The sequence below is a fragment of the Vombatus ursinus genome, unplaced genomic scaffold (genome assembly GCF_900497805.2).
Source record: "Vombatus ursinus unplaced genomic scaffold, bare-nosed wombat genome assembly UNPS02007284.1, whole genome shotgun sequence".
Classification (NCBI taxonomy): Eukaryota; Metazoa; Chordata; class Mammalia; order Diprotodontia; family Vombatidae; genus Vombatus; species Vombatus ursinus.
Window position 1 is genome coordinate 22,733,027 of NW_020947062.1, and position 17,197 is coordinate 22,750,223.

At 39.5% G+C, this 17,197-nt stretch overlaps 1 protein-coding gene across 2 annotated transcripts in view; it reads left to right on the top strand.

Annotated features, from left to right (window-relative positions):
• The first annotated feature begins 341 nt into the window (after positions 1–341).
• The window catches only part of SLC25A48 (solute carrier family 25 member 48), a 56,490-nt gene continuing 39,634 nt past the window's right edge, over positions 342–17,197 (top strand). For both annotated transcript variants that reach the window (XM_027849291.1, XM_027849292.1), the window contains exons 1-3: positions 342–656; positions 6,247–6,290; positions 13,257–13,328. In XM_027849291.1, the coding sequence (XP_027705092.1) occupies positions 626–656; positions 6,247–6,290; positions 13,257–13,328 (147 nt within the window). In that variant the 5' untranslated portion in view covers positions 342–625. The remainder of the gene's footprint in view (positions 657–6,246; positions 6,291–13,256; positions 13,329–17,197) is intronic.

A 17,197-nucleotide genomic window follows, 5' to 3' on the forward strand; every position in this document is an offset into this window, starting at 1 on the left:
TCTCTCTCTCTCTCTCTCTCTCTCTCTCTCTCTCTCTCTCTCTCTCTCTTCTTCTTCTTCTTCTTCTTCTTCTTCTTCTTCTTTTTTTTTTTTACTGAGCTACAAAATCAAAAGAGTATGCACTTTCTTCATATGGTGATTTGCAAACATGCCAGTTGCGGTGGGATAGCATAAGCTTTTGTTTGAATTTCTCTTTCAGTACAGACTGTGCTAAGAAGTGCTCTGCGCCGGCGCTGCCAAGTTATTGCTTGGGTCAGGGTACTGTGCCTTTAAGGTCCAGGGGCGTTCTTAAAACCCCAGCGGTGAGTTACTTCGAGACAAGCTGTGGGAGAGGTGAAGCGGTCCGCTCTGCTAGTTCCAAGTTCTTTGAAACTTGTAGAGTCAGACACGCGCTGGGATAGCTCTGAGCCGCCCTTGGATTTGGATAAACCCCTGAACGTTATCAGAGCTGCTGAAGGCTGGATAGCTAGCAGACAGCACGTGCAAAGGAAGCCGAATGGGGCTTGTAAACTTCTAAAGGCTCCCTCCATCACCCCCCACATCTCCCCACCCTGTTTCCCTGCACCCTTTTACAATAAACAAGCACATAGATCATCAGGTGGAGTTGGAACGACACTGCTAAATTATGGAAGATTTTGTAGCTGGCTGGATCGGGGGTAAGTTTGTCTTTTGGAATCTGCGGGGACCTAAAGATCAGCAATGAGGAGGAGGTGGGAAAGTGATGTTATTGAACTCTGACCCTGAGGGGATAGGAGAGCGGTGAATCACTTTTTTGAAATGGACTAGGGTGGAAGCAGATGTGCATTTCAGAGCAAGCCTGACTGAATATGTCAATAGGCTGTTGGATGTTAGAATAAATTTGCCATAGACTTAGGCATTTAGATGTTTATGTCCTGTGCCCACCCTTACAAGAGTTTTTGTGTGTGTTGTATCTAAGGAGGACACTTTATCAAACTTCCACCTTTGGTAAGAAAAAACAAATTGGAAAATATTAAACCCATTTTTAAACCATTACTATTTTAACTAAAAATCTCCAAATATGTGGATTGATCATCTTAATTATTAAACTCCTAGTAAGAGTCCTTAGCCAATAGGCTGGCTTTTTTAATACACACCCTTTTATGACTGGACATATCTGATTGCCAGTGAGAAATCTTGATAAGTGTGTGTTCTAACGCAACAGAAACATATGACATGAGTGTTTTGACAATGTTTGTTGCTGACTGCACCTTTATGGAGGGGTGGGGCTAGTAGGATTCAGGATGACTTGTGAATTCCCATTTTATGGCAGTTAAGAGGAGGAAAGGAAGGGCTAGTGCTTCCTTTGGGAGACTGATGGAGTCTAAGAGGGCTGAGCAAGTATAGAGCAGGTTGGAGCTAATTTGTGAGATACAGCCATCCATATTGTCAGAACGAATTAGCCCGAAAGCCTTGGCAAGGAGGTAGCATACAGTCAAATTATCTAATTGTTCAAGCTGGCAGTGTTACTGAAGTAGCTAGGGGTTTGGACTGACATGAAAAAAGGCTGCAGAAACCTTTTAGATGTGTTTATTTCCCGTTAACTTTGAGAAAATTCTACCTTTTCCCCATTTATCACCTCTTCTCCTCCTTCCCACTCCTCCATTCCCATTGTTAGTCTTGTTTAAGCCTTTTTATTTTCTCCAGTATTTCTTCAAAACTGCTCTTTGGCATCCTCTGGACCACTTAGTTGCTCTCATTTGTCCTTTTTCCTAAAATCACTATTCATTCAAGCACACTTGGCCCTATTCCCCATTCTTCTCCATGGCTCTTCCTTCCCCTCCAATAGAGGAGAAAAAGATGCCTGGAAGACAGTCAAAAGGTCACTAGGAAGACTGTATTCTTTTTCTGTGCTCTCTATTATTCGCTAACCTTACTCTCCTTCCTCAGTGATTCATTTACTTTTCTTCTGATTTGAACAGGTCTTTTGTGGCTCTTCTCTTCTTTGGACTGTCTCCAATGCTCCCATTTACTCTTTCTCTTATCATTTTTATCTTCATTCACCTCGTGAGAGAAAGACTCTTTGGCAGGAAAATGCTCCTAGACTGCCCCACACACACTGTGGTGCCTCTGAGCAAGCACTTATATTACCCCCAAAGATGGTGTCCATGAGAGTTGGTGAAATTTATGTGGAAGTTAAGGAAAATCACAAATGTAGAGCTGGAAGGGGGCCTTAGGGGTCATTCATTTTTCAGATAAGGAAGCTGAGGCACAAGGATGTGAAGTGACTTGCCTAGGGTCAAACAATATCAAAACTGGAATTTGAAATCAGGTCCTGTGACTCCGTGTTCAGTGTTCTTTCCCCTGTACCATGATGCCTTCCTTGCTTGTACACATATAGCATATATAAGATGTCAAGAGAAATATTGGAATTTATAGGGAAAGCCCCAACAATAATAATAACTCACACTTTTATAGCATGTTAGGTTGTACTTATAAACATCAATGTTGTAGGCATATATACTTCCAGATCTAGTCCTGGATTCTCTTCTGAGGTCCAGGCCCACATCAACAACTGCTTGTTGGACATTTCCAACTGGATATGCTCTAGGTCTCTCAAGCTTAATATATCCAAAATAGCGCTCACTGTTTCTTCAGAACTCACCCCTCTTCCATGCTGACCTATTTTTGTCAAGGGTACCCACTGTCCTTCCAATCACTAAGGTTTGTAACCTTGAAATTTTCCTTGACTCCTCACATCTTATAGATACTCTGTCCACATCTCTTTCACCATTCCCTTCTCTCTACTCACACCAAAACTACCCTCTTTCAGACCCTTATTCTATGTGACCTGGACTATTGCAGTAACTTCTTTGTTATTCCCTCGTCCTCCTGTGCCTCTCCTCTCCAATCCATCCTCCATACAGTTGTTAAAATGATATTTCCGAAGCACAGGTCTGGCCATGTCACTTCCTGGCTCAGTAAGCTCTATTACCTCTATTACCTCTATTATTCTGTATTACCTTTAAGATCAAATACAAACCCTTCTGTTTGGTATTTATAGTGCTTTTCAACCTGGATCCAAACTCCTTTTCAAATTTATGATATATAAACCTTTTATTAAGTTGGTCCAGCCATATTGGATTTCTTGTTATTACACACACTATTCCTACCTTCCAATACCTATTTCCATGTCTTTGAGCAGGTTGACTCCCATGCCTGAAATGTATTACCTCTTCACTTCTGCAACCCAGGCTAACTGAAAGACAGCTGTGAACTAGTCTCTGACCTCAAGGATTTTGCATTCTTCTGGGGGGGGGAACAAAAGATGTACACATATTAGTAAATATATACTATATTCAAAATACTTTTTTTTAAAAAAGTGATTACAAATGGGAAAGAGCTTTATTTTAGCTTCTCTGTTTAGCTTGGGGAAGAAAAGATTTGTGAGGGTCATGGTAACTGGCTTTAAGTATTTAAAGGGTTGTCTGCATTGAAGAGCAGTTGTACTTGTTGACTTGGTCCTAAAGGGAAGAACCCAGAAACAATGCACGAAAGTTATGGAGATCCATTTTTGAGTCCAATGCAAAAGCATGCATGTGGGAGATAAAATGTCATGTGTGAGGAAAAGGTCAGTTTGGTTGGAATCAAGAGTCTATAATGGGGAGTAATGTGTAATCAGCCTGAAAAAAAATCTACGAAGGGTTTTAAATGCTAATAAAGGCAAGCCTGCACTTTGTCTTCCAGGAAATAGGAAGCCACTGAAACCTTTTGAGCAGAGGAATGACATGATTAGTCTTTTGCTTCAGGAACATCGATCTGGCTCCACTGTGTGGAGGGTACATGGGAGAGGGGGAGTGACTTACAGACAGGGAAGAAAATTCAAAGGCTATAATAATAGTCCAAGTAAGGGGTGATAAGGACTTGAATTAGAGTAGTTATGATATGAGTAGAGAAAAGGATTAGGGTTAAAGCCTAAATATGTGATATAGTTAATCAATAGGACTTAGGAACTGATTGATTATCAGGTATGAGAGAGAATGCAGAGTCAAGTAAGACTCTTGGTTTACAAACCTTAGTGACTGGAAATATAGTGGTGCCTGTGCCGGTCCAAACCGCGCACTTTCTTTCAGCCAGATCAGGCAACCAGGGTCATACTCACCGGTCCTTGGAGGCCACCCGGATTTACTAGAAACGAGCTGATCAGGAGGTACAAAACCTGAACTTTATTCAATGATCATCACAGCAAGGCCAGGCAGGAAAGTACACGCACACGAGCTGGAGCAAAAAGCGAGCACGCTCCGATCCCTACTGTTTTTTAAGTACCTTCCTCGTCCCTCCTCCTCAGCCCGCCCATAGTGACTCGTTGTAGGATCAGATATCGGAAGGGGATGTCTAGGGCTAGTGCCTAGACAAAGGGAGCATACGTGACGCAGGAAGTCGGGCCCAGATACTGGGGGGAGGCGTCTGGGGTCAGTGCTACACCTAGGGAGAGTACGTGACTCAGGAAGTCAGGTTTGGACACAGGAAGGAGGCGTCTGGGGTTAGCGTGGTGCCTAGGAAGGGGGGCTAGACAAAGGAGCTCGTTCTCTGCCGTCCCACTCCCACATGGCACAGCCCCTGCCTCAGGAGTACGTGCTCCGGCTACTTCCTCGTACCCTGTTCCTTCTCCAGCTTGTCACAGCTCCACATAGCACTGCCCCTGCCTCGGGAGCGTGAGCTCCGGTTACTTCCTAATATCTAGTTCCTACCCCATCTTGCCACAATCCTTACTTGGCAGTAGCGAACACCAGACAATCCCTCACAGGTGCCCTTGGGAGAAACAAGGAAGTTAGAAGGATGGTTTAGTTTAGGGAAAGAAGGTAATAAGTTCTGTTTTAGATATGCAGAATTTGAGGTGCCTATGGGACATTGAGGTGGAGATGTCCAACAGGCAGTTGGAGATACGACACTGGAACTCAGGAGTCATCTGCATAGAGATGATAGCTGAATCCACAGGAGCTGATGAGAGTAGTAAGAGAGAATACCAAAAGAGGTGCCAGGACAAAGCCATAGAATATATCAAGCCCTAGGGTCAAGATAAGGATTATGATACAGCAAAAGAGGTAGAGAATGACTGGTCAGAGAGGTAGGAAAAGAATCAAGAAAGAGCAATGTCACAAAAATCTAGAGAGAAAAGAGGATCCATATTTAGCAACAAAGGACATAGGTTCGAATCCCAGGTCTGCAAGTTACTACCTCTTTGACCTTGGACAATTGACCAATAATCTTAGCATCATAGGATCACAGAATTTAGTGAGCTACAGAGGTCATCCAGTCCAACACTCTCACTTCAGAGATGAGGCTCAATGCAGAGATTAAGGTTTATTAGTAGTGTTAAAAGGTGTTATTTTGGCTTTGAAGCTATTTCCCAATGTAAAGTATAAATATCCTCATTGATGCCACATATATGATGAAGTCTGAAGTGTGTACATGGTGTGACAAGGAGAAGTCAGGTCAAGAATGGTTAAAGGGTAAGGCCTTTATTTTGTCTTTGAAGAGGTATATATAAGTCATGAATTGAGTGTGTAACTACTGTTTGCTAAAATGCTGTACTGGGTAAGGAATACAAAGACCTCCTCTAATCTCCACCCCACCCCCTCAAAAAAAAAGCAACTTGAAGAAATCCCTGCCTTCAAGGAAGTTACATTCTAGTAGGGAGAAACACAAATAAATGAATGAATGAATGAATGAATAAAAACATTTATAAAGAAAATGCAAAGTATTTTTGACTGGTAGAGAACTGATATTTAGGGTACCTTTCGATGCAATCTCCTTGATTGGGGGTGGGGGCTACAGTATCCCTGGGGCAAGAGGATACTCTCCCCTTTGACTTATCAAAGTCCCAAATGGAGGTTTTAAGTTTACTGAGTACAGGAAGAGATCTCCTAAAAGAGAATAATGGCTTTATCCTTTGTGATGTGTTAATTTGATCTGGCTCTTCTTGGTCACACCATCTATGTGAGTATTCCATATTCATCATCCATCAGATATGATAGTTAAAAGTTTCAATAGGATTGGTTTCCTGCCTGATTCATATTTATAATGATATTTTAAAACTACTTATAGACTGTAAGTGCCTATGCTATGTGTGAGAGACTTTAGGACATAGATGCCTCCCTTTTGCAAAGCGTACACATTGCTGGTTTTGTGAAATGAATCCTAAACGGATTTGTCTTTCAATGTTGTGAGTTAAGTGGGAATGAGTTAGGACTCACCATATTGAGTTGTTTTTCTTTTCATCTACAGGTGCTACAAGTGTCATTGTGGGTCATCCTATGGACACAGTTAAGGTATGGAGGATGCAGTTCCCCATCACCATTTTGAAGAATAAAGAATAATGGCTGTGTAGGATAAGACTCTTACTGACCTAATGCTTTCTGGTTCACATAAGAGGTGTGAGTGAGAAGCACCGGAATGGGTCCTACTGCCCCCAAAGGGACTCTGATCCAGAATGTCTTCCTGTCCGAGTCAAAGAATCCTGCTGTCTAGAAGTTCTAGTTCCCTTTCTTGGGAATTCTCAAGTTGACTTCCAACTCTTTTCTAAAAGTGTTTTAAAACAGAGGATCATAGATATAGATTTAGAAGGGACCTTGGAAGCCATCAAATGCAACCCCTCATTTTACATATGAAGAAATGAAGGGATAAAGTTAAGTGACTTGCCCATAGTTACACAGTGGTAAGATTCAAACTCAAGGCTTCTTGACTCTGAAGCCAGTACTCTGAAGCCACATCACCTAGACACCTTGTTATTGAAGAAAATGTAAGAGGGGACATGCGAGAAATATCAAAGAGGGAAGGAAACTGGAGGTACTTCTGATGAGAGAATAACCAGTTAGTGTGCCTGATTTTTGCCAAACTTAGAAAATGTTGGTATATGAGGATTGCATTGCCGGATGCTAATGTTTTCAGGATGGAATGTAAGCGTACAAAACTCATCATGGGGAAAAGAATGAAAATATGTCTTCCCTCAGTCATTGCCTATTCCCTAGGATTGTCTCCTTTTCCTACCTTTCCTTTTACTGTGGAGGGTGCCGCTATCCTCCTACTCCCCCAGGTTTATAAACTAGAGATCAGGCATCCTTGACTCCTCATTCTCACCCATCCCTCATATCCAATCAATTGCCAAGCCCTGTTGTTTCTTCCTTTACATCTCTGTCCTCTGATACTGACACCACCCTAGCGCAGGCTCTGTTTACCTTATGTCTGGACCATTGCAATCTCCATTGGATCTCCCTGATTCAAGTTTCCCCCCTCTATAATCCATCCTAAAATCAGCTGTAGAATTGATTTTCCTAAAAGCACAGATTTGACTATGTTACTCTCTTATTCAATAAAATCTAGTGACTCCCTGTTACCTTAATGCTAAAATATAAAATTCTTGTCTTTAAAAGTCCTTCATGATCTGGCCCCTTCCTCCTTTTTCAATCTTACATCTTCCTCCTCTCCGTATACTCTGCAATCCAGTGCCATGGGCCTCTTTTCTGTTCCTTGAACAGTATGCTGCATCTCCCATGCCAAGTATTTTCACTGGCTGCCTCCTCATGCCTGGAATTCTCATCCTCCTCATCTCTGCCTCTTGGCTTCCCTGGCTTTCTTCAAGCCTTACCTATAGTCCTACTTTCTGCAAGAAACTTTTCCTAGGCCTCCTTAGTGCATTCGCTCTGAGATTAACTGACCTTGAATATATTTTGTTTGTATATAGTTATTTGCATGTTTTCTCTTCCATTATATAGTGAGTTACTTAAGATTAGGGATTTTTTCCCCCTGCTTTTCTTTGGTATCCCCAGTGATTGACATATACTAGGCACTTAATATAGTAATAGGCACATAGTAGGAACTGAATGCAGTAGAATGGTTGACTGACTTAGCCTTTTCCTTCAGGCCTTCATGCTTTCTAACAAATATAATGGCACACATTGGTTTATCATCTTACATCCATTGTCTCATGTAATCCACACAACAACTCTGTGGAGTAAGTACAAATATCATTACCCTAATTTTATAGATGAAAAAGGCAGAGATTAGGACCAGACAAGTAAAGTGGCATGCCAGAATTCAAATAGTTACTGAGTAAGGTCGTATTGAAATAATAGTATTGCTATTATAATATAGTATAAGACTATTGGTCTCTGATTTACATAGCACGATAAGATTTAAAAGGTTTGCAAAATACATTTCTTGCAGAATCCTGGGGTCAGTGCTTGGGATTTAGAGCTGGGAGGGAATTTAGAGCTTGTCCAGTAGCAGAGTCAGGACTCAAATCCTGTGTGCTTTTCCCTCTACCATTTCTTTCTCCATTTTATCATTCTCCACCTCTTAGGATATCTATCTTCTTATAAAAGCACTATATTCTAGGAGACTTTTCTGGATACCCCAGCACTAATTCTTTCCACCCCATTACCTTGTATAAATTTTGCAAATATTAGATTTATGTCTAATATGTACAAAGTCTGTGTCTATTACATAGCATATGTAAAATGCTTTGTAGACCTTAAAATGCTATATAAATACTAGTTATCACCATCATCTTCATCATCATTTTTGTCTCACTCTATAGAATGCAGGCTTCTTGAGGGCAGAGACTACTTCATTTTTGCTTTTATACCCTTAGCACCTATCACAATTCTTGGTACATATTTAATGCAAAATAAATTCTTGGTGATTAATCACTCAATTGTGCTTGGTTTCAATGCATTCAGGAGCATTCTTAGACAAAAGTAATTTATTGTATTAAGGGAAAGGAAGTGACACTAATTAGGTATTATCCATACTTAAAAAGAAAAACGAAACCAAAAATGCTTTGTTTGATTTTAAATAAAATGGTTATCCTTGGCCAAAGTTGAGCTTGCTACTAACATGGGCTGGATTTTGGAAGCCCTATGGTTTGTCATCACCCTACAACTTCAGTTACCATGTTGGCTTATATTCTTTCTCCATGTCACCAGTGGTGACATATTTTAATTTAATAGACCTGAAAATAAAGATGAGGTGCATGGAGCACAATGAAGAATGGCCATGCCCTATGAAAGGCCTAGTATGCAAGGAAAGAATGTCTTGGGGGCTTGATGCCCTATGAGTTGAACAAATTATGTCTAAGGAACTCTCACTCTTGTTGAATCATTTGAATGTGTTTATCTAAGGGATGGTTCCTGTAGAAAAACAAATGGATATACTCTTGACCATAGTGTAAGGTAGTAAAAAGAACACTAGACTTGGCATCAGAAAACCTATGGCTATGTCACTTCCTAAATGTATCTTATCCTTGGGGAATCCTCTCTGAATTTCAGTTTCAGTTTGCTCATCTATTAAATCAAGATGACAGGCAGACAAATGGCTCGCTAGCCTTGGAGTAAGGAAGACTTGTCCTACCTCAGATACACACTAGCCATGTGACTATGGCAAGTCATTTAGTGACAAGCCACTTAGTGACCCAAATAACTTTCTAAGACTAAAAGTTAAAAGATGAGTTACTTATCTGCACTGATGGAGGAAGTTCCACACAGATGAAATCAGGTCTAGAACAAGCCCCCCCCCAAAAAAAAGGAAACCAACATTACTTGTGCTAACTACAGGATTGCTGTGAAAAAAAAATAATCACCACTACTTAAACTATTGCATTTTTGACATTTTTAAAATCAGTAGGGATTTGTTTGCTTCGATAGAATACAAGCTTCTTGAGGGCTGAGTACAAACTGCCAGTGGGCATTCCTGAGAGCGTCTAAATTGCTAGCAGTAGTTACTTAATTAGAGGTTAGAATTCATTTTAGTAAATTTCAATACATAAATGATAGGAGCCAACTAGGAGTCTAAATTCTACAAGCAGAATATAATAGAAGATTAAAGTTTGGGCATACAACAGAGGTCACTGAATACAACTTCCACCACAGTACAAGAATACCCACCACAGTATACTGGGCAACTGGCAATCTAGCATTTATTTGAATATACCCAGTGATAGGAAGCTTACTACTTTATGAGGAAGACCATTCAATGGACAGACATCCCTAATTATCAGGAAGTTCTTGTTGTCATGTTAACCCTAAACTGACCTCATTCCAAGGCTCAACTACTGATCCTAGTGTTGTGGCGAAGCAGAATCAATCTTCTCCCACTTCTCTATTGCATCCCTCCAAACACTTTAAGATAAAAATCTTGCACCCCCTAAGTCTTCTCTTCTCTAGACTCAACATCCCTATTTCACAGAATTTGAGTTGGAATGGATCTGTGTCTGTAATGGATCTATCTAGGTATACAAAAGGAATCCCCAGCACAGCGTACATGGCAAAAGGTCATTCAGCCTCTACTTGAAGACTTCTGAAGCAGGGAAACCCGTTACCTCTCTAGACTGTCCATTTTATATTTGGACAGTTCTAATTCTTAGGAAATTTTTTAAACATCAAGCCTAAATTTGACTCTTTGCAACAGTTATCCATTGTTCCTGATTCTGCCCTCTGTGGCCACACAGAGTAAGTCCAATCTCTGTTCTATATGACTCCTGAGTTTGTACTTCAACATTTTTATTCAGCTCTGGACTATTCATCAGGAATGTTTAACCATAGTTCATTAAAGACCAGTTTTTTCCCCTGTCATTTTTTTCTGGGAGAATTATTCTTGGTTTTAAGCCTTTATCTTTTACCTTTGGGAATATTTTATACCAAGCACTCCAATCCTTTATTAGTGGTGGCTGTAAAATTGTGTTTTATCTTGACTCTGATTACTTGATACTTGAATTCTTTCTTTTTGGCTTCTTGCAGTATTTTCTCTTTGACCTGGAAGCTTTACATTTTGTCTCTAATGTCCCTGGGAGTCTTCCTTTTGTGGTTTCCTTTGGGGATAGCTAGCAGATTCTTTTGATTTCCATATTTCCCTCTGGTTCTAAGAGATTGGAGCAGTTTTATTTTATAATTATTATTATTTTGGTAATATGATGTATAGGTTCTTCTTTCAGTCATGACTTTCAAGTAGTTCAATGATTCTTAAATTATCTTTCCTTGATCTGTTTTCCAGATCAATTGTTTTTGCAATGAGATCTTACATTTTCTCCCTGCCCCCTACTCTTTTGACTTGGTTTTAATATTTCTTGTTGTCTCAGAGTTATTGGCTTCTATTTGACTCATTCTACTTTTAAGAAAGTTTGTTGTTTGGGTAAGGTTTTGTGTATCTTGCTCCAAGCTATTAATTCCTTTTCTGAATCATTCTTCCATTCTTATTATTTTCTATTTTTTAAAAATCTAGCATACTCATTTAATTTCTAAAAACATTTTAAACTATTACAAACCCTTGCTTTACCTCTGCCAGAGATTCTAGTCGAACTTGTTCCCAATCTGTGTTTTAATTTGAGGCTCTGCTTGCAGTTGTTTTGGGGTCATTCTCTACTTTTGGGTTTATGTCCTGAGTGTCCCTATCACCATATTCATTTTTATGATGGGATTCATTTAGGGGTGTTATTCATTCTTCCAGTCTTCTTCCTGACTTCAGACTCTGTGTTTGGACTTGGTTCTATACCCTTCTGGAGGAAATGTCTAGGCTGATCCTGCTGCAGTTTTCCTTTTGTATTGAGCATTGTGTTATTCCAGGATTTCAGAGATGGTTTAGGCTGGGGATCTGCAAGCTGTCACTGCTTCCAAAATGGTCTGATCCATGGCACCATCTTATTCTGCCTTCTTACTGTGAGCTCCATGAGTTCCTGACCTGAGTTTGGGTCTGAATAATATACACCAATTGGAATTCCGATAGACAATTGCTGGACTCAGCCACTATGAGTTACAGAACTGCTAGCTTTCTTTTAGTCTTGGATTTCTGTCTTCATTATTTGCCTGCAGGCTTTATATTGGGTTGGATGCTGGAACTGAGACCCTGCTCTGCTGCTAGATAGAGAATTGTGAAGCTTACTGCTTCTGAGCTTACTCTTTTTTTGGTGCTCAGATCCTCCTTCTGTCCTGGATCTATGACCCAGAATTGGGTAGGGAACAAAAGAGTTGCCATTTGGTAGTGATTCCTGTGCCCTGTATTCATTTAGACTCCTTGTTCTGGATTGAGCATCTCTTCTTGCCCTAGTGCACAACCTCTCCTTTCCCTGGACTGCTACATGAAGCTATTCTTGGATAAACTCCACCCCAATGTCATAGAGAAACACTGTCTGTTTCCTTATGCCAATCTGAGCTGAGAAAAATGACTCCCTGTGATTTTCTTCTTGGCTTTCTCAATCAGCACTTAGTTTAGTGTGTTTTCCAGATCTGTTTTGAGGAATTGTTTGTTGGACCTTTGCTGTTTTTTTTTTCCTGAAACTCTGTCATCTTCTGTAACCTGCAAATTTGATGAGCATGCCATCTATGTTTTTTTATCCAAATCATTGCTAACAATGAAATGTCACAGCTGGAGGATACTCTACTGGGTAGATGTATTTCTACTCTGAAATTTTATAATCAACTTTTTAATACCTGTAGTATCTGCCCCATAGGGTTGATGTAAAGAACACTTGAGGTGAAGTATGTGCAGTGCTTTATAAACCTTAAACTTCTGTGTAAATGTTAGTTGTCATCACCATCATTATTACTATTTTAATTATTTTTGTGCCATTGGAACTAAGCAATTGTAATTTATATCACTGGAAAATCAGACAGAAGTAGGGGAGAAAAAAGAAAAAGAGGAAAAAGATGGCAAACAGTTGGAAAAGGAAGGAATAGAATGAGCAATCTACAATGAAAAGAGGAAAGAAACAGTTGCCATTGGTAGAGATGGGGATAGGAAGAGGGCTTAGGTCAGAAGGAATAGATTGATCACCATTGAATTAATGTGTTTCATTTAGTCTTGATACTGAAGGTGAGATAATTTCAGGGTCCATTGAATGCCCACTATTTCCATGAAGCTCGTCTTCTTAGCAAATCTAGACCATAATGATATTTCCCTATCTAAATTCCTATTGTTCAGATTGTCAGTTCCATTCATTTTACAGTTAGCATAGATGCTTTTGTTATCTAAGTTGTCATATTTTTATGTGTTTCATCTTACCAAATAGATTGCAAACTCTCTGAGGGCAAAGACTACAGTTTTGTGTTCCTTCCACAGTTTGAGTTCTAGTTCCAGCTTTGCTACTATATAGGGACCTTACCTAACTTATCTTCTCTTCCTGGACCTTACTTTCCTCATCCAGATAATGAAGGATCTGGACTTAATTATGTCTACAGTTCCTCATAGCTCTAACATTCCATGGTCTTATACTTCTAAGTTCTCATCATTCCTAAATCTCTCAACAGACTCGCTTGCAAGCTGGAACAGGATATCAAAACACACTGAATTGCATTCTCACTACGTATAAAAAGGAAAGTGTAAGTAACTGTGTGTGTGTGTGTGTGTGTGTGTGTGAGAGAGAGAGAGAGAGAGAGAGACAGAGACAGAGACAGAGAGACAAACAGAGACAGACACATAGAGAGAGACAGAGACACACAGAGAAAGAGAGAAAGAGAGAGAGGGGGAGACAGACAGAGAGAGAGAGCATGTGTCCATGCATAATGTATGTGACTGAATAAAAGAGCTCTGAAAGTAGATGTGGTGAACTCTTTCATTGAGAAGTGTTTCATAGAAGCAGCAAAGGGACAGAGTATCCAGAGACTTTTTGCAGCATGGAATACTCTTTACCATAGTGACATCCATGCTTATTGTTTTTGAAGGTTTAAAAAATTGTCTTTTCTGGCTATTTCATCCTGTTGCAGTTTTTTTTTTAAAATTAAGCCATTTGCCTGCACTGTATATTAATATCTTCTCTTCATTCTGGACAGGAAGATCCCCAAGGCAGGTGCTTTTTATTCCTGATCTCTGGAGCAAGGCTCATTGATTATCATCATGAGGTTGCTTGGGGTGCTAGAATCCAAGGTTATGAATTGGAGAGAACTGGTTAAATAACAAATATACCACAAGAAAATGTGCAAGTCCCCCTCCCACACAATTATGAGACTTTAAATACACACACACACACACACACATACACTGTAATCTCCTTGAAGATAGAGACCATTTTTTCATTTTTGCTTTGTCTCCCCAGTGCCAAGCATGGAACACAGTAGGTACTTAAATGCTTGTTGAATTTAAGATTTTTGAAGTCTTTTCATGGTGGAAGATGCTATATGTTGGTATTTAGTACTATCAGTAAGGAGGGTATGGAGACTTCAAAGTAATGATAAGGTTTAAGGCACTTTATCTCCTTCCCTTCTTTGCAGGAGCTAGGGGATCATGGGTATGAAATATCAATTGAAGTGCTAGCTAATTTTGCTGAATTGCATTTTTTTCACTCTTCCATTATTCTTTGTGAACAATGGATGACTTGCTTTGTAGGGTAGGGGAAAAGATATATTAAGAAATAAACTTAATGTAAAAAGCAAAAGATAATTTTAAAGTTTTAAAATACTTATGGAAAACTATTTTTTCCTTGAATAACTAGGGAAAAATATATAGTTATTTAAAATGCATTTGGGTCTCCTCAGTCAGAAGATGGTAGCTTAGACCTGTCAAATAGCTTGCCTTGTGCCATTTGGTTCAATTGGATGAAATATATATTATTTTAGTAAGTCTTTATAGTTCTTTTTATAGGCCCCATTACAGGGTCAGTGAACCATACCTGTTATTTGGAAAGACTTATCACTAGAAAGCTTATTATGAGGTGACAGATTGTTTCAGCCATAGTAATGCATTGAAACATTCTATTAAGGTGAAGGTGGCTGTGGTGTGCATTGGTACCAGGAATACCTCTACAAAATCACAGATCTTTAAAAGGTTGAAGTAAAATAGTTCTCTTTATAAAGGCCATTTTCTCTCTAAAACTGAGCAATGAAACTACATGTCTTGTATTTTTACTCCACTCACAAAGCATAATGTTCTGTAACTGAAGAGTTCTCAAAAATATGGGTATTTCTTGTCCCCATTTTGGTAATTTCTACAGACTCACCCAAGATAAATGGCATACCCACTAAAAACTAAAAAAAAAAAATGGGCTTTCTGTGGAGATCCATAACAAAGGGAAGAATTGAACTGAAAAGTAACATTTCACGGTTAAGAAAGGCCCTGAAGAGCCTTAGCTCTTCTTAGGTTATATGTTTGTGTGTGTGCACATGCATGTATATATGTACCTGTCCTGAATTTGGCATATACAGGAATGTAGTCCATGTGGGTGCAGACTGAGGTGACTAGGTATAACCTAGAGGCCTCCCAATATCTTTGTTATCTTTAATGCGAAAAATAAACATACACACACACATACTTCATTAAATCATGCAGAATCTGTGCAACCAAAATTTGGCTAAAATGTACCTTTGATGATGAAGTAGCCCAGATGAAATTAATAACTCTAAAAATAGTTTTCAGCAATAATTCAGCCACTCATCCTTTAGACCTCATCAAAGTTCCATTTATATCCATTCATCCTCCCCCACAGTCAGTGTCCTTTCTTATAGTGGATGACAAGGGACTATTTAATTTTTGTCTATGTTTATACCCAAGGCCTGGAACACTTTCTGTGCTAAGCAGATGGCAGGTATTTAACACTAGAAGCAGAATTTAAGACCAGGGTGCATCAATTGATGAAGTGCATTTTTAAAAATCTACAATGAAAAGAAATTAGAGTTAATAGGATGAAAATTTTTATTTCAAAGTAAAGTTACATTATTTTTACATCAATTGATATATGTGGTCCCTGTAGTGTTAATAAATGCTTGGAATAGATTGATTCCCCGCTCTTACTCCTAAGTTATCCTAAGTAATTCCTACTTTCTATTTTTATTGTCCTGGTCCTATAATTTCATCTGTCTAGGGAGCTCACAGTATGGGAAGTCTTTCCATTGATACAAATTGGCAAGTCATCTGTAATTTACTGTCTTGGAGAGTTACCTAGGGGAATCTGAGAAGTTATGAGTTAGAGATGGTTGCATAGCTCATATGGGTCAGAGGCAGGACATAAATTCAGGTTAACCTGACTCCAAGGACAGCTCTCTACCTACCACTCTATGTTACCTGTCTTCCCTCGAGAGAATATAAATATTTACCTAGACAGTAAGAACACTAAGTCTACCAAACACATAGATTCTCATGGAAACAAATGATGTAGATAGAAATGAAATGTAGCTAGATTGAGTGGGTTATTTTTGAGGCCTGGCTCATCTACATCATTTATTTTTTACATCTATATCAAAGACACCTTGGAAGAGTGAATAAAAACTGAATGGCATTCCCTAGCCCCCATCAGAAAGTATAGAAGGGGGGGCAACTAGGTGGCACAGTGGATAGAGCACCCACCTGAAGTAAGGAGGAACTGAGTTCAAATCCATCCTCAGACCAAACACTTGACACTTACTAGCTGTGTGACCCTGGGCAAGTCACTTAACCCCAATTGCCTTTAAAAAAAAAAGAAAAGAAAGTATAGAAGGGACCAAATGGATACAGTTGACATGTTTCTTTTTTTTGATCTTTAATGTATCATTTCTTCCACTGGGCAAGTAACTAGTAGTAAGACTATGTTCAGACATCTGAGCCCTTGAATTCATACTAGACTGGAGATGGTAAAGAAGAAAGGTTGGATGATACACCTTGTGCTCCATAGCTAAAGGGCAAACTGTTTCCTTTACACACCTCAGAGTTAGATTGCTATTAGGGGTGTGCTGGTATATATTTAATGACTAGATTTCTGAAAAAAATGCATGCCTGAAATACTTTTAAGTTTAATCTGCATTATTGACATTTTCTCCATAACTTTCTAAAGTCTAGACAATGAACAAAACAACAAATCACTTGTAGCATTTGCTGATTTCCAAGGTATAAATGCTCATACTGAAAATTTAACAATGGTATCATGGGAGCCAGTGTGAGCTGCCTCCAGTCCACCCCCTTGGACTAGGCACTAACTACCCTGTAGTGGCCTTTTTCAGGGAAACTCATTCACCTTTGGTGTCCACTTGTTACCCAGCTCTCACCTGTCCCTCCAAGAAGCTGTAGCATAAGCAGTGGTCACAACCCAATAAAACTGTCTCTGTAGACAGGCTAAACCAGGTTGAAGGTAACCCACAGGCTATGGGGATGTCTACTCCAAGCATGTGAAGACTTCCCCTGGTGGAATAGGCAGATAAGAATAATTTGTTGTAACAGCCATGAAGGTGGCTGAAGCAGGCACGGTGGAGTGCTTAGAGCTTGGTTAGACATGGAAGACATCAAG